Source organism: Rhizoctonia solani, chromosome 16 (assembly GCF_016906535.1).
Source record: "Rhizoctonia solani chromosome 16, complete sequence".
Lineage (NCBI taxonomy): Eukaryota > Fungi > Basidiomycota > Agaricomycetes > Cantharellales > Ceratobasidiaceae > Rhizoctonia > Rhizoctonia solani.
In genome coordinates, this window is record NC_057385.1 from 1,855,389 (window position 1) to 1,876,797 (window position 21,409).

General features: G+C 51.2%; 5 protein-coding genes across 5 annotated transcripts; 3 read left to right on the plus strand and 2 right to left on the minus strand.

The window, feature by feature from the left end:
- Window positions 1-620: 620 nt before the first annotated feature.
- RhiXN_01834 (beta-1,3-glucan synthase) lies at window positions 621-6,431 on the minus strand (the record flags this gene model as incomplete). The annotated part of the gene is made up of 9 exons (XM_043321653.1): window positions 621-676; window positions 736-873; window positions 928-1,258; window positions 1,315-2,162; window positions 2,213-2,389; window positions 2,443-5,773; window positions 5,825-5,894; window positions 5,948-6,152; window positions 6,206-6,431. The coding sequence occupies 9 exons, from the start codon at window positions 6,429-6,431 to the stop codon at window positions 621-623; spliced, it is 5,382 nt and encodes a 1,793-aa protein (XP_043187476.1).
- Window positions 6,432-6,919: 488 nt separating this feature from the next.
- On the plus strand, window positions 6,920-9,014 carry RhiXN_01835 (beta-1,3-glucanosyltransferase; the record flags this gene model as incomplete). Its single annotated transcript, XM_043321654.1, has 9 exons — window positions 6,920-6,984; window positions 7,034-7,091; window positions 7,146-7,277; window positions 7,330-7,424; window positions 7,494-7,605; window positions 7,664-7,829; window positions 7,886-8,089; window positions 8,152-8,381; window positions 8,439-9,014. The coding sequence occupies 9 exons, from the start codon at window positions 6,920-6,922 to the stop codon at window positions 9,012-9,014; spliced, it is 1,638 nt and encodes a 545-aa protein (XP_043187477.1).
- Window positions 9,015-11,948: 2,934 nt separating this feature from the next.
- On the plus strand, window positions 11,949-13,501 carry RhiXN_01836 (RNA recognition motif protein; the record flags this gene model as incomplete). The annotated part of the gene is made up of 8 exons (XM_043321655.1): window positions 11,949-12,095; window positions 12,221-12,321; window positions 12,378-12,396; window positions 12,450-12,619; window positions 12,672-12,698; window positions 12,750-13,175; window positions 13,232-13,288; window positions 13,342-13,501. The coding sequence occupies 8 exons, from the start codon at window positions 11,949-11,951 to the stop codon at window positions 13,499-13,501; spliced, it is 1,107 nt and encodes a 368-aa protein (XP_043187478.1).
- Window positions 13,502-14,078: 577 nt separating this feature from the next.
- RhiXN_01837 (2OG-Fe(II) oxygenase family protein) lies at window positions 14,079-17,460 on the minus strand (the record flags this gene model as incomplete). Its single annotated transcript, XM_043321656.1, has 10 exons — window positions 14,079-14,190; window positions 14,248-14,605; window positions 14,656-14,679; window positions 14,890-15,521; window positions 15,951-16,164; window positions 16,264-16,368; window positions 16,443-16,569; window positions 16,633-16,753; window positions 16,815-17,298; window positions 17,349-17,460. The coding sequence occupies 10 exons, from the start codon at window positions 17,458-17,460 to the stop codon at window positions 14,079-14,081; spliced, it is 2,289 nt and encodes a 762-aa protein (XP_043187479.1).
- Window positions 17,461-17,635: 175 nt separating this feature from the next.
- On the plus strand, window positions 17,636-20,971 carry RhiXN_01838 (Rho GTPase-activating protein 27; the record flags this gene model as incomplete). Its single annotated transcript, XM_043321657.1, has 18 exons — window positions 17,636-17,642; window positions 17,686-17,755; window positions 17,801-17,821; window positions 17,868-17,989; window positions 18,039-18,109; window positions 18,159-18,588; window positions 18,650-18,784; window positions 18,839-18,918; window positions 18,970-19,043; window positions 19,093-19,370; window positions 19,421-19,446; window positions 19,509-19,538; window positions 19,603-19,686; window positions 19,745-19,820; window positions 19,891-20,005; window positions 20,056-20,189; window positions 20,242-20,443; window positions 20,491-20,971. 18 exons carry the CDS (start codon window positions 17,636-17,638, stop codon window positions 20,969-20,971), a joined length of 2,436 nt encoding a protein of 811 aa, XP_043187480.1.
- Between the last annotated feature and the right edge of the window lie 438 nt (window positions 20,972-21,409).

The following is a 21,409-nucleotide window of genomic DNA, read 5'->3' on the forward strand; positions in this document are numbered from 1 at the left end:
TATGAAATTTTCTTTGCTGCTATTTACTTTTCCATATTTTTTCTACTTGTCGGTCTGAAACATGTGTGTGCTGTTAGCTATACAGTCTGCGTGGGATGTACTTAGTCGTCGTGTACTAGTCAATGAGAGGCCTGGAAAACCGGGTGATGTCATGATGTAGAGCCTCAGGCGTGTCCTAACGTCAACATGTTTTTTCATGAAAACCCTCGCTTCTGTTTACACTTAGATATGAGGGGCCGAATGTCCGCTTCAAACACGAGGCGGACGAACACGTTCAAAAGCTCGGGGAGGAGGGGATCAAGCCTCGTGGTTGATGCGTGGCCGGCATTGGTCGACAAGTTAGCATTGATATGCATTGGTCCATTGATTTGAAAATAAAAGTGTAAGGGACAGGTCAAGCAAGCACGAGTCAACGAGTTTATAGGCATACTATCAAATGTCCAAGTTGGGTAAGAGACACAAAACAAGGGATACGGGCACACTCTGAAAAAAGGTAGGGGATATGCAAAAAAGAGGACAAGGACAAGAATGCGATATCTCCCACAACACTATAATAAATCGATTCGGTATACGAGAGGAAAGTCTAAAGTCATGATATGGAATAGAAAGCAAGGAATTCCTCAAATAGATTTGCAGATTCCGCAGTTCATCTTGAGTGCTGTACGGAAGATCACGGCTGTAGAAAATGTCACGTCAGTTACCAAGCAAGGAACAATGGAGTGAAAAGGAACATACGTAGTGCGATAAGTGCAATGAAAATAATAAATGCAAGGTAGAACACAATCGTGAACTTGATAACAATGCCTCGTCGTTGCCTCTTTTGTTTGATCGAATAGAGAGGTGCGCGAATCTGCTTGGAGGGACGAAGCCAGACTAGAAAGAAACATAAGTTAAACGATTAACCATGCACAAAGGTCCCAAACTTACATAGACCAGTGGCGTGGATCTTGTCCGCAAACGGAATAAGGGTCGGCAGCGACAAGAAGAACAGCAAGAAGTGTCCGAGCAGGAAATCACCGCTCCATAGAGAGAGTTCGACAATCTTGACAATGTACTCGCGAGCCGGTTGGGACATTGCGTGTGTGCCGAGGCCGCGTCCGTACCATTGACCAGTCCACCATGCGCGGTTAGTTTCGTCATGCTTGAACTCGCGAGAGATGAAGACGGAGATCATGATCTTTTGGACCGCACGTTGAATAGAGATGATCGCGATAAGACCGAGAACTGCGTGAGCCGAGTTCCAGGACTCGAGGAACCACTAGAGAAGAGCACTTTAGTATTTTTAAATTGCGTAGGTTGTGGCTATCAGCTTACGAGGAACTCGAAAAAGGCGATCAGACCAACAACGGCAAGGGTATGTGCGATCATGGCCATCACCGCGCCGAATCTTGGGCAGCATTGATTGAGCATGAGGCCGAGAGTAAGAGAGATGAGGAACATGACGAGCAACACCGCGGCGTTCCAGACTACCGGACCAAGCGCGACGATGGCGAGACGGACGAGAGGGCTGGGAGGGTACGTCCCATCGTCCTCGCGGAATGACTTGACGAAGAGGTATGCGATCGTGAAGATAACGGCCAAGCACAGGGGCGCAATGATTTCGCTGACCAACACTGCGCGCCAACCGGCACGAGGAACATCGCTCGACAATTTTTCAGATGGATGACCGAGACGCTTCTTCTTATAACCAGTGATCTGCGTACGCGAGAGACGGCAGTATCCGATCCACGAATTGGCATGGGATCGCGAGTTACCACGCGACATCCAGCGCAAAAATTCGCGATAGTCGATGATAAAGTCCGAGTACGAAAACTGGTGCGGATTGAACAGGAATGGAGCGATGACGAGAGCGGCGACCGAAATCCAAAAGTAGAGCAAGTGCGGGACCCAAATGACCATCGTAACGTACAACAGCATGATGAGCGTGCGCATGCCGAGGTAGATGCTCGGTCCGGCGAAGCGGGAGTACAGAATGCTAAACGAGATGCGAGTCGTTGCAAAGCCACGACCGGTAGCGATGTAGCGGGCACCACCAAACGACATGTTGACGAGAATCGAGTTGGATTGAATCTGGGTGGCGAACACCTCGAACATGGGCGAGAGAGACAAGAAATGCTTGGCGAGACGAAGGACAGCACGACCGGCACCACGCTCGGTGAGTTCTACAAAGCTCATGAGTACGATATTTCCTTGTATCATTGCCAGTACGAACCTTGAATGAACAACGGCAAGAACGCAATCATAAAGACCAAAAAGATGGAAATCATGCAACGCTTAATCCAATCAAACACGGGGTCCAAGTTGTAGCATCCATTCTGGTTCGGGGCGAGTTGACCATCGATATAACTGCAGATCGGCACCGACTCCATAAGTGTACCGAGGAAGAGCACTGCCCAAGTAGTCAGCACCGACCCAAATCACCAAAACGAAAATCCTACTCACAAGCGATAATAAAGACCTGGACCGAAAAGATGACCAAAATGTTGTTCAAGTGGAAGCCAGGATGACCATAGTAAAACGTCAAGAAGCGGTCGACAGGAAGCTGCGTGCCGAGGTAATAGTACTCGCGACTGAGCATCTGTTCGGCCATACCGTTCCCAAGCTTCGTCTGGAAATTGAGCACGGTCCCGAACCCGAGATCACGACCCTTGCCGCACTGGAAGTACTCGGTGTGCTTGATCCGACCGCCACGGCCAAACGCGTTCATACCAGCAAAGATATCCTCGTTCAAATGCAGTCCCTTTTGAGCCTTGGACACACCGCCGCGGGTGGCCATAAACGTTGCGTTGAGGAAATCCGGGTGACCATAGTGCAGTTTGCCTCCGATCCAGGCGAGAGAGCGCGCGGTGAGCGTACCAAACGTCTGTTCCTTGCCGGCAGCGACGTCTCCGAGAATACCAATGTTCTCCGAAAAGATGTACTCGCGCGCACCGACGATCGCGACTGGGCTCTTTTGGAAATCCTTGTGGCCCCACTGAGCGTATGGGCTCTGGTTCGACATTTGGAAGTCTTCAAACTCGCCGAGAATGTTACGAATCTTGAGGCACTCTTCGAGATAGTTGTCCTGGTTGGCGTCGATGAGCTGCAAGTACTCGCCGCGGTAAAAGATGATCGCATGGTTCTGGTTGTCCGACTTGCCGTCTCCCAGGATCGGGTTGCCGGGGAGCTCGATGCGGAACTTGGGACGCCTACGACCCGTCTCGGGCACAAACTCGGAGTGGCCGTCGATGAGCGCAGAGAACAGCCGGGGCTCGCCGCCCTCTTTCTTCGCGGGCTCCTCGTCCAAATAGGCAATTTGCAAATCGGGGTAAGCACGCAGCAAAAATTCGGCATTTTCTTGTTCTTCTTTGTTGAATTTCGAGTAGCGCTGCATCGACACGACAAACTTGAATTTGCGGCGGGCCATGCGCTCGAGCTCCCGTTCGAGCTTCTCGGTGTTGCCACCAAACAGCTGGACGACCTCGGGGTTTTCGACGCGGTAGAGCAGCTTGATCGCCTTGGCATAGTTCATCATTCCGGATACGGTCCTGTAGAGCGTTTGCGCGCGCAAGCTGGCCCAGATACGGGTACGGAGCGTAAACTCGGGAGAGGAAGACTTGAAACCGATGGCATAGAATGGCAGATCGTCGGTCTTGTTCGCTCCGCCCTTTTCGTCCGAACCGTTGCCAAACGGATTGACTCCGTTGAACATGGCGCTTTCCTCGGCGAGAATCTTGGTGTCCTTGACAAAGTTTTCCCACTCGATCGGGTGCAGTTGCTTCAGGTACTCGAGCAAGGTAACGCGCGTGTTTTGGTCCTCTTCACGAATAATCTCACGCAGAGAGAGCAGGATCTTTTCCGAATAGTGCGGGACGAGAACGGTAAACGTGGGCATGGCATCAACCGGCAAGGGCTCCGGAATCGTAGTGGTCAAACTCTGAGCAAAGAAAGAGATACGACGAGCGGCTTCGCTGCCAGGAGGGAAGAATTCGCCTTGGTTCTTGTCGCCCTGGTTGATGAAAAACGGAGGAGCGCGGAGCGTGCGGCGGCCGTCGGTGTCAGACTGGACTTGGTGGTACAGCAGCTTTTGGACATGGTCGATCGAGAGCAAGTGTTCGCGGTACATGGAAATGATGATTGCGTTCCAGACTTGGGAGACGAGCACCTTGGGCTTGTACTTGACTTCCATATCACCGGTCGCGAGGATCTTGGCGTAAATGCGCTTGGGAAGACGAGTGAAAATGTCCTTCCATGGTGTCCAGATCGAGAGACCGAGGACAAACGATCGGCCGGTGGATATGACTGCGCTCCAGATGACATACCAGAGGTACGTATCGAGGAAAAAGAGGGCCAAGTCCATGATGAACATGATCGCCAATGTAAACGCCGCATGGTTCGCACACAGACCGGTACCAAACAGACGATCGTTGCAGTTTTGAATCCGCATATGAGTCATGACGGTGACCGTGTTGGTAAACGAGACGACGAGGTAAAAGTACGATTCGACGGCCTTGCAACTAAAGACGAGCAACCAGAGGACGATCGAGCCAAGGCGCTGGTTGCGGGTCATGGACGGGTACGATGCAGTAAAGGTCTGACTGGCAAGGTACTTGCGCGATTTGCCCGCGACACGGTCACCAAACATGCGGCCCGAGGGGATTATACTGAACAACAAGGTGGCAATCACGGCGATGAAGAACTGGACAATACCGAGAATCAGGGGCAGAGACGAGCCATCCTGACCGTCATTGGCAATGAAGATGTAGAACGAGGGACCGGTAGTAAGACCGAGGACGACGAGAAGGAAGATTAGACGGCGAGTGAGATGTGAAGTGTTGTTCCAAGTCGTCGGGATAAACGTGAATTCGGCGAGCGTTGCGGCAATCATGATAGCTGTAGAGACGGCACCACCCAATGCGCTTGCAGACCACTTCATGGCAGGAGTGGCATCGCGAGAATTGATCCTACGGTAAATGACGGGAGAATTATAGGCGGCATAGTACCAAAAAAGGGAAATGTGAACGACCCAAATTCGGTTAAAGCTGACGAGCAACTGGAGGGCGGTACGCTTTTCCTTGTAAGTCTTGAAAAATGCTTGCTTCCAGTCGATCTTGTCAAACTTCATAAAACGCTGGGCAGGAGGCAAATCGACAAGACGGGTTCGGTCATTGAGGACAATGCGGGCAATGCCTTCAGGGTACCAGAAAAGCTGGTTAACGTCGTCATAGCCAATAATATCTTCGTGGTCCTTTTCGCGACGGACAAACTTGCCGTCTTGGACTTCGTAACCCTGGTCGCGAATAAAACGGTAGAGAGGCTTGACAACACTCCTAAGGAAGAGACCCTCGGGGACAGGTTCTTGCCTGTTCTGGCACTCGGGAGAGCGGTAATAGTCGTCGGCACACTTGAAGATGAAACACAAGCACTCTGGAACAAAGCGGACTTGGGCAGCCTCACCCCAGCACAAAAGGTAAAGAGCGAGCTGGCGCAAGCGGTCATAAGGGCTCATTTGATGCATGGCCTGACGCCATCGGTTGATGGCACTCTCGAGGGATCGGGCAGCGCCTGTCGAGCGACGGCCGCCGTCCTTGGTTCGCCTGACCGACTGGAGACGCTTGACACCGGGGTTCTGTGTCTGGCCGACTGCATCATCGAGGTCAAGCTGGGCAGCAAAGTACCATTTGCGGTAGTTTGCGTGGGGGCCACCAATGTAGTCCGCATGGAGTGTTGTAAGCGCCTGTTCTGGGGACGTGCGTGAAGCGCGCGAGTCGAGTAGTTGCATCAAAAAATCAAACTTGGCAAGGAGAAATTAGCGCGCGTCAAGAAAGGAGAAAAGCGAACAAACCTGGTTGCGCATCGAGTCGCGTTGGAAGCCAAACTTTTGAGTGAGGTCAAGGAAAATATCTTCAATCTCTCTATAGCAGTGGGTGAGTGAGTGAAGGAGAGAGAGATGATGTCATGGACGCACTCCTTGGACAGGGGGATCTGGCGGTCGGAACCCCATGCTGGGTAGGGCTCGCGAGGTGCACCGGGGGCATAGTCGTTGAAGGTGGGGGTAGAGACCTCGGAGGGTGCGGGCCGCTGTTGGTTGAGGAGCGAGTCGTTGGAGGACTTGTATGGCTGTGTCGGGTACGGCTGCTCTAGCTCGGACTCGGTGTCGGTGTCTCTGCGTGCTGTGGCAAGGAATGTGAGATGGGAAAATGAGAATAAATGGAATATAACAGACCATATGGGTCGTAGGGCGGCTGGTAGTAGCGGGGATCGTGGTGAGCGTCAGGGGCATTGTGCTCGCTCTGGAATGTGTCGCGACGGCCGTAGTTGGGGTGGTCCATGTCCGAGTCGGTGTAGTGGCCGTGGGACTGGGTGGACTGGGCCGGAGTCACGAATGGATCCCGGTCGTACGAGCCGTTATAGGCTGGGTCGGGGTAGCGGACGGGGGGAGGGCGGGACATCCCAGATTACAACACGCCTTTATTATATGTACCAACCCCAATCAACACAACCCGTAGCAAACACCCGATAAACACTATCTCCTCTGATTTACCTCGGATTATATGCGTTTGCTGCTGCTGGCTTCTCACCAACTAGCTCTCTCTGTGCGTGGTGCCTCGTCCTCGTAGTCGTAGTCGTCGTCGACTTGCGCACCGCACTCGCCGCTCGTGGATCTAGCTGCACTGCTGTCACATGGTCACGGTCACGCACACTGATATTGCACAGCCACGCTCGCCCAGCAATCTCGGCGACAAAAGTCCCCTTAAACAAACCCTGTCGGCCATAAAATCTCGTCGAAATCGAGCGCCGGTTTCATCCCCACACCTTCCTTTCCCCGGCATCCACGACGGCTGAACATTGCCTCAGCCTTCCACTTGGCCATTCTTAGCTCTTTCTTTGCATATAAGTCCCCCCCTCGTTCGTTATCCCTTGCCCCACCCGCCCCACCATGAAGTTCCTCGCCACGGCCTGCGCTCTGGCCGCTCTTGCCAACTCGGCGCTTGCCCTTCCCAAGTACGTGCTTTGTTCTTTGTTTTCCTTTTCCCCGTCTGATTTTTCTCAGGATTACCCGTGTTGGGCGCTATCTCTTTAACCCCGATGGCAGTCGCTTTTACATCAAGGTATGTTATCCCCCACATATCACTATTCGCTTGGCCATTCAATTTTCGCCATAGGGTATTGCCTATCAAGAGCAAGGCCGGCTCGCCGTCACCGACGACCCCAATGCCTTCCCCGAGCCAGATAACTTTGTCGACCCCCTTGCTATGCCAGATGCCTGCAAGCGCGATGTTCCTTATCTCCAACGTGTAAGTCATTTTACCCCGCTATTCATTTCACTTGTACTTATCTTTATGTCAGTTGACTGTCAACGCCATTCGTGTCTATTCCGTCAATGCTTCCCTCAATCATGACGATTGTATGGCCGCTCTCGATGCCGCTGGAATCTACACCATGTACGTCTTTTTTTACTCCATCCCCCCTCGTGCTTGGACTAATTTTGGATCCTTCTCCTCTTAATTTAGGATCGATCTCTCGCTTCCGGTCAACGGCTCCCTCGATCGTTCTTCCCCAGCCTGGACCACTAATCTATTGGACTTGTACATTGGCACCATCGATGTCTTTTCCAAGTACAACGTAAGAACATGCCTGGCCAACCTTGGTCACCTTGTCACTCACCCGCCCACGCCTTTAGAACGTGCTTGCATACAACATCGGAAACGAAGTCGTCACCGACACCAATAACACCGTCGCCGCTCCCTTCATCAAGGCCGCTGCCCGCGATGTCAAGGCTTACCTCAAGTCCAAGGGCTCCTCTGCCCTCGTCGGTTATGCATCCACGGACGGTTCTGGCTGGCGCGGTACGCATTTCTTCCACAGCCTCTATTTCCACGCAGCTTGACAATCGCACCCTTAGATCCATTGGCAAATTATTTGGCCTGCGACCGGGACGATGATAGTTTGGATATTTACGGTTTGAACAATTACCGCTGGTGTGGTGCTGGCTCGTTTGAAGGATCCTATTCGTCCGTTCAGGCCAGCTTCGAGAACTTCCCTGTCGTTGCTTACTTTTCCGAGTACGGATGCGTGTCCCGACCCCCTCGTCTCTGGACCGAAGCCAGTAAGTCCACAAGGCCCCAATCATACCCCTTGATCGATGACTTACCGGTCACCGCTTGGCAGCTGCGCTTTTCTCGTCCCAGATGACACCAGTCTGGTCTGGTGGTCTTGCGTTCTCTTACTTCCCCGCAGTCGGTGGGTATGGCATGATCGAACTCTCGGCGGATAACGCCACCGTCACGACTTCGGACGATTACACGCGTCTCCAAAATGTCTTGAGTAACATCACGTTCGTCAACGAGCCTACTCAGAGCAACGCTGCGCCATCCACCTATCCCGCATGCCCTGCAGCCGTGCGTGTTTTTTCCTCATTAATAATCGGACCCCACTGATTGATTCTATCTCATTAGAGCACTGATTTCCTCGCCAGTTCGACATTGCCTCCTACTCCCAACACCGCCACTTGCGAATGTATCAAGGCCAACAGCTTCTCCTGCCTCTTTACGCCCACGACCGAACAAGGTGTCCGTGGTGTTGGGCAACTCCTTGACAATGGCTGCCAGCTCCTCGGCCAAGCCGGTGGAACATGCGACGCCATTGCCGGAAACGGCCAGACCGGAGTCTACGGTCCTCTCTCGGGATGCTCGCCCGAAACCAAGCTCTCCTACGTGTTCTCCCAATACTATGAACGCACGAACCGCAACGCTCAATCGTGCAGCTTTGGTGGAAACGCCACCGTCGCGAACCCGCTGCCTTCGAGCTCGGAAGCGGCTGCTGCTGCTCAGTCGTCCTGCATCACTTCGGGACCGACGGGCGTGGTTACACCTACTGCACCCGCCACGACTCGTACCCCCGTCTCCACCTCCACCAGTGGTTCCAACGGCGGCGGAAACGGCAACCAGAACGGAGTCGGCAAGGGTGCTGTTGTGGGCTTGGCTGCTGCCATTGGTGCTGGACTCGTCAGCGCCGTTTGGGTTGCGTTCTAAAACGCGTTTATGCTTCGAGTGCTAACGCTCGCAGGGGCATGCGTTTGTTTTCTTGGACAAGCTTTGAGGGTTATTGTAGTTGTGTCACTTCTTTTTTTGACTTTTTTGACTACGCTACAAATGGACATATGAAGAGACTTTCTTTCGGTGGTTTTGGTAGTTTTTTTCTGTCGTTCCTTTCTAATATTGTGTGTGTGGTGGATAATATAATTGAGTGGTTCCCGACTTTATACGAGTGTCTGAGTGTCTTTGTTCCGCCTATATGTTCCATTTCTTGAAGAAGAAAGTCCATTAGCCTCGGGTTACTTCTAGAAAGGCAGTGATGAACTTGGTCCAGTGGTACCATGCGGAAGCAACCATTTCATGCGCGTCAAAAGCTTCAACTTTGGTCTATCTTGACGTGCATCTGTGCCTCGACCCTCGGTCAGTCTCAGGGAGTTATTCAGTTGATCATGAGCGCCACTTACCGACGCATTTACTTGGACATGCACTAGAATAACGAAAACCGGTTACGATAGAGACTCTTAGGCGCCATGGTCTAACTTTGTTGAGCGCGCCAAGTCTCATCAGCCTACCCTCTGTCCCTTTCAGCGAGCTGATGGACTCTGAAAAAGTGTAAATCCTGCGATACTAATCAGATTATCTTTGTTGCGTAAAAAGTGTTCGGTTTACCTTGCACGGCACTGCACACTGCGAGGCCGCGCTTCATCAAGGTTGGGGCAAATTCAAAAATGGCTCTCAAGTACCTAATAACCCAGCGGCTGCTGGATTCCCGGGCTCGGTAAAGTAAGTGCTTTGACAACGTTCACTCTCATCTGTAGTTCTTTTTTCACCCCCCGGTTGACAAGCCTGGCCAATTACAAGCGCCCAGACTAAGCAACCTCCGCGAATGCATTGTTCATAAATTTACACACACGCATGATGTTCCGTGCCTGGGAGGAAACCCAACCGCTTGGCAGGTCCATCTGCGTCGATCGTCGTCCCTGTTCAGATAAGCCGATGTTGTCGGGCGTCTTCAACTCGTATGCGTGACCACCGTGCGTCACACTCTGCGGCTCCTGTGTCTGTGTCTGTCCAACTTGTGGTCCGGGCAATTATAAAAAGTTGATCTTCATTCGCCATCAGGTCACCGCCCCCCCTCCCCGGATTTTCTGCCCTGCCACAGAGAATCCATTTGTGGATTGGACAGGCACGTGGCTACGCGCACGTCGTTCTAAGCTGTGTGATTTTTTTATTGCTTGCGCGCGTGGGGTTCGGTCTACGCGAACACGGCCGAAATGGAGCAGGGTGCTGTGGTTTGCCGAGTTTGAGATTGCAATTAGAGGGGATTAGAATTAGATAGAATAAAAATCGCATCTAAAGATCTAGAGTTTCATAAACGGATGGATTTTTGTCCTTGGCTTGCTATTTTCGAGCCCGCTCATTTTGCGGTACCGCGTGATTTCTCGAGTGTTGAAAGGATGACTCTGGGATTGATGGGTTGCGGCTGGATTAGGCAAAGTTTGGGTGGTCCACTAAGGGAAGGAGGGAATGTAGGGCCGCGAATTGGGTACGGTGAACCGATTTGGCCGAGGGTTCGAGATGGTTGTCAAGAATCGTGTAATAATTGGGTGTGTCTTATGTTAACCGGACCGGGAATTATACGAAGTGGCTGTATTGGGTGGTTGTATGCGTACATGGTTGAATTGGGCAAGCGCTTAATAAGGTTCGTATTCTACACTCAGCTTACCCGATTAATTGACGTGATTATGATAAAGGCCGTAGAAGACTTCGTTTCATGCTCAACTTGTGCACCAGCACACTAAAGTGACACGGCCGTGGACCCTCAAAATCCGGATTCTCTGGACGCCAGAACGACGCTTTGTATGCGGAGTGCTGGCAAAGTCCGATCAGTTTTCCGCGAATTAATATCCCAGCTCGCCTCTGTATGCTATCGAGGTGCAGGTTTTATGATTCTGCGTCCAGGCATGTGGCAAAATCTGGACGTGGTGTGAATTTCCTATACTTTTCGGGCGCCCGTGTGGTTCTCTCGAAGCTTATGCGGACGCTGTCCAAATTCATAATACACAGTAACGATGTTTAACCAGCAATCTCCTGATTTAAACATTGCAATTGCCGAAGAGACTTTATCGCCTGTCCCAGGTTACATCTTGGTTATTGTGATTATATGCGTCACCCCCTCATCTCCGGCCACTTGTTTCAACCTATCAAACCAATGTTTATTGTCTAGAAGTCTGATCAAGTGAAATGCAAAGCTGAGTTAGGTGAAAGATGCTTGAAATGTAACCTCATCGCCCCGGGGGTTTTACATATTTTTCAAAAATAATCTCACATATAGTGCACAATATGACAATGACGTCACTCTTCTGGTGAACCCAGATCGGGAAAGATCTCGGGGCTAAGGTCGATCTCAACAGACGCATACACGTACCAAATTAATCAAATTAAATCTGAAAGCCACGGGTAACTCTGCTATTTTTAAGATATCGACGAGTTCTGGGCATACTCTACGTGATTTATATGACTTGAACTGAGGATATTATGGTGTAGCGTATGTCCTTACGCAGAGCAGTGGATGTTCAATGCGCCTCAAAAGAGTAATTATGTGCAACAGGAGAAAATAGCTCAGAAAAATTGTGAGTGTTGGCAAGTTGAAGCAGTTGTATGTTAATTAGCTTCAGACTTGGCTATTTATCGACCTAGAATTGAATAAAGTTAGGAGCTCGTTTCAATTTTCAACCCTGGTGGTGTGTTTCTTGAGGCTTGTTTGTTTGTTCTCAGGTGGCGTGGCGCTACAGTATCAGATTTCTCAGCAGAATCGCACCTGCATCACTTCTTGACGTGAGCGCTCATGTCCTCACCACCTGCCACCGCTGTATCATCGCCTGCTCGCAACGGTAGAGACCATATTAACGGCGACAGAGAAAAACACCCATGTCCGGCGAACCTGCACACACGAACGGCGCTTCCAATGGAGATTCTGGCCCGGTTCAACATGCTGACGACAACCCCCCAGCTCCATCCTCTGAGCACAGCGGCAATGACAGTCACTCTCAGAAACGAGGAGACAAACAAATAAAGGTGCTTGTCGATCTACTCTTAAGCTACCCTCGGTCTAGGCTAGCTGTGTTGGTTTCTTGAAACTGGTTGAGCTCACACTTGTTGCTGTGTTTTTCCGGTACTTTACTCGTATACTCGCCCTCCAGCCTAACAAGGTCTACATTGGTGGCTTGCCTGAACAAACCCGACAAGAGGATCTACAGGCTTGCTTTGGAAAAATCGGAACGATTGTATCGATTGAGCTCAAGTATGTGTCTGGGAGCGCTCTTTCACCAGCTTTGTCACTGACTTACGGCATTACAGGCTTGGATATGGCTTTGTGGTAGGCATTCTGTAGTTGCTCTTGTTTGTTTCAATGATATACCTTTTTGGTAGGAATTCGACTCTCGTGAAGCCGCTGAGGAGAGTGTGGCAAAATACCATGAAGGTTACTTCATGGGGAACAAGATTCGGGTTGAGTTGTCCCACGGCGGCGGTCGAACAGCCAAGTATGTAGGTGAACCTGGTGCTTGCTTCAAGTGCGGAACACATGGGCACTGGGCAAGGTATGTTACGCTTTGATCTTCGAAGAAGCTCCAAAATTTAACGCTGTGGTAGGGAATGCCCTCACAATGTAGTGCCGGGGTTGGTAAAAGAGCGTTTCCCGCAAGATCCGAAACTTAACTCGGCCAATAGGTACAAGGGGCGCGATGATCGTGCTGACCGAAAAGACTATCATCACCCTCCACCATATGCTCGGGACTACCCTCCATACCGTGGAGACGAATATGCTCGATATGCTGCTAGTCGCGATAGGTATATGGATTACTATGCACCACCACCACCTCGTGATTACAGAGGACCGCCTGCAAGAGACACTCGTGAGCCATACCCGCAACAACCTCCTCGGGGTGGTCGCGATGACGAATACCGAAGAATCGCACCAGCACCTTACCGCGACGACCGCGCTTACTATTCTCACTACGAATCAATGCCCCCGCCTCCTCGAGATGTGGCCTACCGGAGTTATGGCGGTGCTGTAGACCGCGGTCGGGCTCCATACCCTCCTGGATATCCCCCTGCGCCAGCGCCAGCACGCCGTGATGACTATGACCGAGCCAGGTACTATTCTTGTTGCTCGTTTATTGGGAGGGGGCCACGCTGATGCCAAACCTTAGTAGCCGAGACTACCCGCCACCACCCGCGGAGTATCGTTCGTCACATCCACCTTACAGGTAAGATCCTTGGAATTTGTGCGACATGCGGTTTGACACATTGCTACCACCAGGCGCCGTTCGACATCACCTGGACATAGTAGGTACCCACCTGACCAACGCTATGCCTCTGGTTACAGCGGCTATCCTTCAAGTTATTCTTCAGGGCCGCCGATGCCTAGTTCCAGCCGCTCTGGTCCTCCACCTGCGCGAAGAGAGGCCTCTGGGTACTGAAGCGCGCTTCGGCAAACAAATTGATTCTCTGTGCACTGGTCGAATGTCTTGCAGTTTCTTTGCCTGGCTAAAGATGCTTACGCTGTTGTCCCGGCAAGCCTTTTTCTATGCGGTCCCGACCACGTTCTACCAAGCCCTGAGCTTGTTCAAATGATATGCCCCTTGCCCTGTGTCTGCTCTCGAGTTTACTGTGTGTAAAGTGTCTTACTACTCTTGCTATTTACGAAGCGTGTCTTTTTATCATTCAAAGTGACCCAGGTTACTGGCCTTGCCGACCATCCAAGTGACTGTGGAGCTTATGCTGACTGATACTGATATCGATATGACCTACAACGTGTCGGCCAGGCAAGTAGAGAAGAGTTCGAAGAGATGTGATGGCAAACTCGATTCGACAGCCGACAGCCCGCGCTACTTTCTGGACTGCAAGCCACAGTACGGTGATTAACCCACCCTAAGACTTCACTCGTGCTCAGCTGGGGTCCACAACAGCCCTGGTAAAGATTCTATAGATTCCCCTATGTAGTATAAATCATGAAAATTTATTTCATTTAATCCATTGCATGGTTGAACCACAAGGTCATGCGGCAGCAGGCACGGGTGCATCATAATGCTCGGCAAACACGCGCTGAGAGAAACTACCAAATGTATCTTTCTCACTGAGTACCTGCTTGGTATCGGGCTGCATGAACCTAAACCCCACATTGTCAATCAATATACGAGTTTTCCAAAAGAAGAATAAAGCTCACAGCGCGAACGTTTCTCTTGAGACATTTTCCGCTCCCGGACCGGCGCCTACACGCACACAATGAGGTGTAGCACGGAGTCGTCCAGCCGTGGCGAGTTCGAGGGCCTCGCCCGTCTGGAACGCAAGCGCATCGGGAGGAATAGATACTTTGACGAGGTTTCCGCCCCTAGTACGTATGTACAAACCTGATTGTGAGGATGGAGGGGGAACGATTTTAGAGTCGGGTTGATTCAAGTAGATGGCAGAGCAAAGGCCGGTGAGCATCGAGTGGTCGAGATGGAACCCGCACCATGAGTCGATGGGCTCGTCTTCTGCCGGAAGCGGGTTCTCGGCAGTTGGAGGGAAGTAGTGGAGGAGACCTAAGGGGAATTATGAGAATTTGGCGCTATAGGTCAGCCGATACACTCACGAGCTTTGCTTGTGTGCCCATTAGCTATAAGCTCTTGTAGCGAAACCGATAGGTCGGATAAATGTTGCGAAACTGTGCTGGCTAAGTGTTTGCCACCCGTCTGCTGGGCCTCTTTCGCTTACCAAATGACTGGCAAGCACCCGCCACCTGACACCCCACACCAAAAACGAATCTACCCATCATTCCCCACCCGGTTTAATTACATATCACTCAAGATAATTTAGCACATCATACCGTCCGAGATCCTTGAACGCTTCTTCAAACCCTTCGACTCCACGTTCGTCTCTGTCGGGCCAAATGTTCTTTCCGTATACTCTGGGTGCGCAACCTTTTCTTGCGGATCGACATTTGGATCGTCGACTACTGGATTGGCATAGTACGACCCTTTGAGTGTGTCTGGCCTCAAATGTAAGAACCAATACAATCGAATTTTACGACCGTAATCAAGCGAGACACGCTCACCCGGCTTGCCGTTCATAATCTCCTTCCCCCAGCTCCATCCAAAACTATACCGAGTCGACTCGTCGCTGTACTTCTCCCTCACATCTTCAGGAAGCGCCGCAAATGCCGATGCGAGTCGTAGTAGCCGTTCCCTTTTAGCTGGATACTCGACCGGGAGATCTGTGACAACCAAGATCCCAAGGCAGTCCGGGTCGGACCCGAATGCACGTTCAATGGCGGGTGCGAGGGATTCGGGAGCGGTAGTCAGTGTTTTGTAGGATATGACAACGGCGCCTTCGGGTGTTGTTGTATATGTCTTGATGGGCGAAATTTTAGTCAAGACACAGTAGGGGGACGAGGTGAACTTGCCATGATGAGTGGGGGTTGAGAGAGCAAGAGCCAGGGAAGAAGAGATTTTATGGACGCTTTAGCGGCAGAGAGTCGTCCATATGGACGAGATGAAGATTAGTAAGCTGGGTGGCCGATCCGTTTCGGTCATCAACGTTATTACTGCAGTGAATATACAGTCGGATGAGAAAGTACATTTCATCTGGAGAATACTCCGCCAAGGTTTTACACAAAACCTCAAACAAAGGATGGAAAACAATATGCATATTATAAACCTCAACCCGGCATCTACAGATTGAAAGCATGAACCAAGATGAACATCGTGTGTGGATATGCAAGGCAAGACAGGGATTGTGCGAGAAGATAGCAAGAGCATAGAGAAAAGCGCATATAGATGGCCAAGTTTGAGATTATTGGAAGATTGGAAGAAAAGAGCGTAACACTGTTGGATTAAGAATGTGAGTGAGGCCTAAGAGTTATGGGCTGTCCTAAGAGCGGCCATGAACCTCTGCTTTGATGTAGGTAGAAGCATGCTCTCCAAGGGCGTTGGCAGTGGGTCTGGTTTGGTTGAGACACTGCGTGGCTCGGGGTTTGCCGTGTGGCTATTCTCGGAATCGAATATGCCCAAGCCGGGGGGTGTAGCGGGTGTCGGACTACGCTGGGCATGTCGCTCGGCAGCTGCAGAAGATTGAAGGCGTGTTAGGAGGGCCAATATCTCGGCTGATAAACAAACAAGATGGCGGAAAGAAAGGTGAGACTTCCACTAGTGACCGAGTACTTCTTTTGTCCGAAATGGGATTTGGGGATGAGGGTACTTACTGGCTAGTGAAAGCAAATTATCGGTGCCGGAGCTCGGACGTGCATTCCAGTACCTGCTGCGCGCTGCTGGGGTGTCTTCATCCTCACCGTTAGGGTCATTGGGGTCTGAATCAGAGTTTGTTAGTATCATGAAATCTGAAATGAGCAGTGCAGCATGGACAATAACAAAGTGGGCTTACTTTGACCGCTGAACCAAATACGAGACCGGATAAGGCGTCGTTCGTACTCGAGCCATCGCGCAGTCGAGACATGTTCCCGGTCTGGCGGAATGTCGGCGACCGCACTGGGAGACATACGGCGGTGGAGCTGGAAGCAGATACAAGAGCTGTGATGTGGGCGCTTGTTACAGCCAAGTAAACTATTACTCACACGAGATAACTCGGATACGTCGTCCTCTTCGTCGCCATTGGGGTCCAAGAGCGATGGCAGTCTGGGGCGTCGACGGGCATATGATGAAGTGGGAATAAGGCGGCCAGGGGTTATTCCTGCACTGTCTGAGCCAGCGACCGAAGAGGTAGAGGGATCCAATAGACCCAAACGATGCCAATCACGGTAATGTAATTGTCGCTCGGCCTCGCGTGTGGTTGCCAACCGTCTGAGATCCGCAGGAGGTTCGGTTCAGTAACGGGATGGTGGTGCGAGAGACAAGCCGTGCGGTGGGATAGGTTGGCTCTGTGGATGTGTTTGAAGACTGAGACTGGGATTGTGACTGGCGCAGGGCGTCTCGGGCGGCGATACGGCGGGCCAATGAGGTGCTTGGATCGTTTGCTTGTTCAGATTCTCTATTTACGGCAATTGCAAGCACATGTCGCCATCGGTCACCGGCAGTTAGAGCGGCTTGTGATGGAGTAATCGGAGCTGGTGATGACTGGTTGTTGCGAATCCTCGTGCGCTGGCCCGGGTGCATCAGAACGTGGGCAGCTGGCGACTCGACTGCAGGCCAGCTAAATACTCCTCCGTCATCGTCCAAGTCAACTACTTCGTTCTCCCGAGTGGCAGCCAATGCTGGCGAAGAAAAGACGACATCACCAGTGCCTAGGTAATACATCTCAGCACAACATACACTTTGCTTAATCAGCACTTACTCGATAGACTTGACACCGAGCTGCTTGGACTCCCATATTCGGGCATCCCCGACTCAGAGGCAAAATAGGCCATCCGGCGCATCCGACGCATGCGCTGCTCTTCGTTGGACATGACTTGTGATGGTCAACTCCCCGTGCGACTGTATCACGTGGATTTAACTCAGGGTCCCTCAAGGGTTCTGCTCAGTGGAACCTGTAGCGTAACCCTGACCGCCCCAGCGCGCATTGACAAACATCAGCCATGTCTGCTCGTCCCAGTCTGGATAATCCCCAGCTCGACGCACGCAATGGCTAGTATATACCACTCAACACGAGAACGTGCTGACACAGAAAACAGGTCCTGTTCCTCATTTCGACCGCCACCTCTCTGTCCTCAAGTCTGGATACCTCTTCTTCTTTTCGGAGCGGTATGTAACTATAGTGCATCCTGGCTTGTGTTAATCTTTCTCCAGAATCCGAATAGAGGGCCAATAGTAAGGACTATAAACACACCCATAAACTAGCGCTTACTTTCAGTAGCATCGAGGAGCTCAAGGCACTGTACAAACGCATGAAACAGCAAGATACAGCCCTGGAGATAGGTATGGAGTATAGCCAGGCGCGTGCGGCCTGGCGAGAGGTCCGCGAGAGCCTTGACAGAGGTATGAGCTTTGTTATTGAGATTCAATACTTCACTCACGCGACCAACAGAGATCCAATCCCGAACCGCATTCTGTACCGCCGTCAACACGGATGTGATCCGACCCTTGCGTGAACTTCGGGTCAGATTGTCGCTCAATACCTCTACGCTTGCTAATACATACAATACAGGACACTCAAGAACGCACACGCCAACGGATTCATGAAGATATGAAAGAATCTCAAAGTGCCTACACAGACTGCGCAGAGAACCAGCTCCCGCGTGCTCAGAAGCAATACCGTCGCAAATGTCAAGAGGCCGAGGAATCACGCATGGCCCCTGCGATGCCCATGCCACTCAATGCACACGCATCCAGCAACTCTGTCGACCTCGGCCGCCCCTTGTTTTCCCCTAGCCAGGAGGCATTCTCCCCTCCGCCGTCCTATGCCAATTTGCACTCGCCCGAGGGCAACCACACCCACCCGGCTCCTAATCCCGCTGCCGCCACGAGCTCTACAGGCTTGGTGAACGTTACGTCGCGGGGTGAAGGTCTCGATCGGGCGAGGTCCCCTCCTCCCCAGGCAGGCCCGCGAGCTGCGATTCAGGATTTCACACAGCACAGTACGTTACTACCCTACTCCTGTCATTTTTGCCATCCGTGCCAACTCTTGGTTATTTGTAGGCAAGAAAGGGTTGAACCAATTGAAATCGTTCCTGGATGGCAAACGTGACGTTGGGGGTTCACTACGTGAGGGTTCAGAGAGGGGAAATGCTGCGCTGAGGAACGTCAGAGCACGCAGGGAGGCAGAAGAAGCTGGTATGCATCTCTGTGATCGCCATTTTGAGTATTATGGGGCTAATTTGCAAACAGATAAAGAGTACCGACACGTTGTCTACAAACTCGAAACTCTGCGACGATGGAGAGGGAATGTCATTCGAGCTGGGTTCACAGTGTGTAGTCTCAACTTGAGTTGTATACAAGTCTGATATTATCCTCAACAGAGCCTGGAAACCTTCATGGTCGATTTATCACTTGAAGTTACCAAGGTGCTCCAACGATACACCGATACACTCATGTATATCGATTTTCCCCCTTGCAGTATCTGCCGCTTACATTTAAAACAGTGCAACAGCCACAACAAATACCCAATTCGCAACCCAATCTCAATCCATTGTCTCACAAGTTAGCCCCGAACGCGAGGTTTTAGCGGCACATCAACTCATCCCAGAGCACATCTCGCGCGTCTTGCCCAAACGAACGTTATACCAAAATTACACCTACGGCGACTCATTAGACCTAATCTTTGGGTTTTCGTTGTTGGATTATGCAGCCGCGCGTAATTTGGAAGATGGGGCCGTCCCAGGGTTGGTTGCCAAAGCTGTCCAAGCCGTGGATGAACGAGGTAAGTGCACGAGAGCCCGATTTAGTGTAATCATTTAAACGATCCCGCAGGTCTGGATTCGGAAGGAATCTATCGCGTGAGTTGTGGACTAAGTTCATGCCCCTAGTTATTACTCCTAACGCCTTGAGTGATGTCCAGATCTCAGGGAGGCAAGCGGTCGTTCAGGATGTGAGCACACGAGTTTCTCTTATCTCGTAAAGAAAAGGAGTTCTTATGACGATTGTCTCTGCAGCTTATCCACCGGATCGAAAGAGACGAGGCAAACTTTGAGTTTGAGAAGACGATTGACGTATTCTGCATTGCCTCGTTGCTCAAAGTGGGTCATCTCTTATCTTGGCTGGATTATTGTTTATTTTATTTTATTTTACGTTTAGCGATATCTTCGTGAACTCCCTGAACCATTGTTCAAGTTTCCGCTCGCAGAACGACTTCAGCATTCCGCAGGACGCAGTACGTCCCACACCTATCTATCCGTACTGGCCAGTAGTGCTAACTCAGTTACACAGGCGAACACATCAAGAATGGGTTTATGATGCTTCGTGGGAAGCTACGACGACTACCGGGTGTACACCAGTCGACAATGCGGGTGTTATTGAGCACCTAGCAAGAGTCGCCGCTCGGTCCCAGAAGAATAAGTGTACCTGTTTTAATTCGTGGTGTTGCATATTTTTGAACTTGCATTTAGGATGGATGCACGCAATCTATCGATCGTGTTCAGTGGAGTGATTTTTGGCGAAGACGAGATCCCAAAAGGAAGCTCGGATCTACTGAACGTGGGGACTATGAAAGATACCGTGATGGAAGATCTCATTAATTATGGTACGGCTCAACTTGCTCCCAAGATCTCAATTGATTCTGAATCACCAAACAGCACCTATGTTATTTGATGAGAATGCGCACACTCGGATCGAAGGTGTCTCGCCTGCCTCGAGCATGTTCTTCTACGCAAACGCCACATCCGGCGGAGACGAACTCCCGGATTATGCGGTCTTAAACGCCATTCCGGTAGGACCAGAAAAGGGCGAAAAGGCAGGGTCGATATCTGGACATTCGGCCAAACCATCTATCCATGAGTCACAGGACTTTTACCACGACGAGAAAGAAAAAGAAAAAGAAACAGAGAAAGAGGCGGGAAAATCAGGGAAGGAGAAGGAGAAAGAAAAAGAGCAAGATCCTGCCCCAATTCTGTCCTAGTTGTTCGAGAACTGCCACCTGAGCCAGTTGGCGAAGCTCCTGCAAAAATCGACTACGGCTCTTCGCATACCACAGTCCGCGTAGGGGATGCACCGCTCAACTTTTCCCCAACGCTTCCGGAAGTCGACTTTGCACCGCGTTTGCCACCAAGACCCGGAAAATCAATTCATCCATCCTCACGCGCAGCCGCTCTGAACCCAGACCGACCGCAACAGCAAGAAGGCACGACAGTCATCGGGAATGGTCCGCCACCACCACTGCCTGCGCGCGCAGGATCGGTTGAGGCGCCTGCTCTGCCCCCAAGGAGGCTGGCCAGTGGTGTGCCGTCATTGGACGTGAGGTTGCCGTCACCTTTACCCGAGATGACGTTCCCCAGGACTCCGAGTCCGACACCACCACACCCATAAACGAGGAACGGCCTAGCACTCCCTCGAAAGGTGGACGACAACAACAGTAAACACCCCTGTTAGAACTATAGTATCTGCCGCCCCTACCCCTGTTAAAACGAGTAATAGTCCGCTGAGGCCATGGAAAAGAATTCTACTGAAGAGTCGCCTGCGACTGCTGAATTCACGACTCCAGCCCATCTCCGATGGCCACACGTGTTACTCCCTCTCGCACCACGACCAGCGATAATATTCACGACACCTCACCCCGTCGCTCAGGTGAACAGACTAAACAACAGCCATAATGTGGTCTTTGATCCGTAACGACTCTAATGCTTTCTTACTATGTCAAAACAATTTTATCTTGGGGCCAAATCAGGAATTTCTTGTAGTGTAGATGATACAGTACATCGCTTGTTTCAGATACAAAAAAATTGCGCTAAAAATATACCGTTAAAA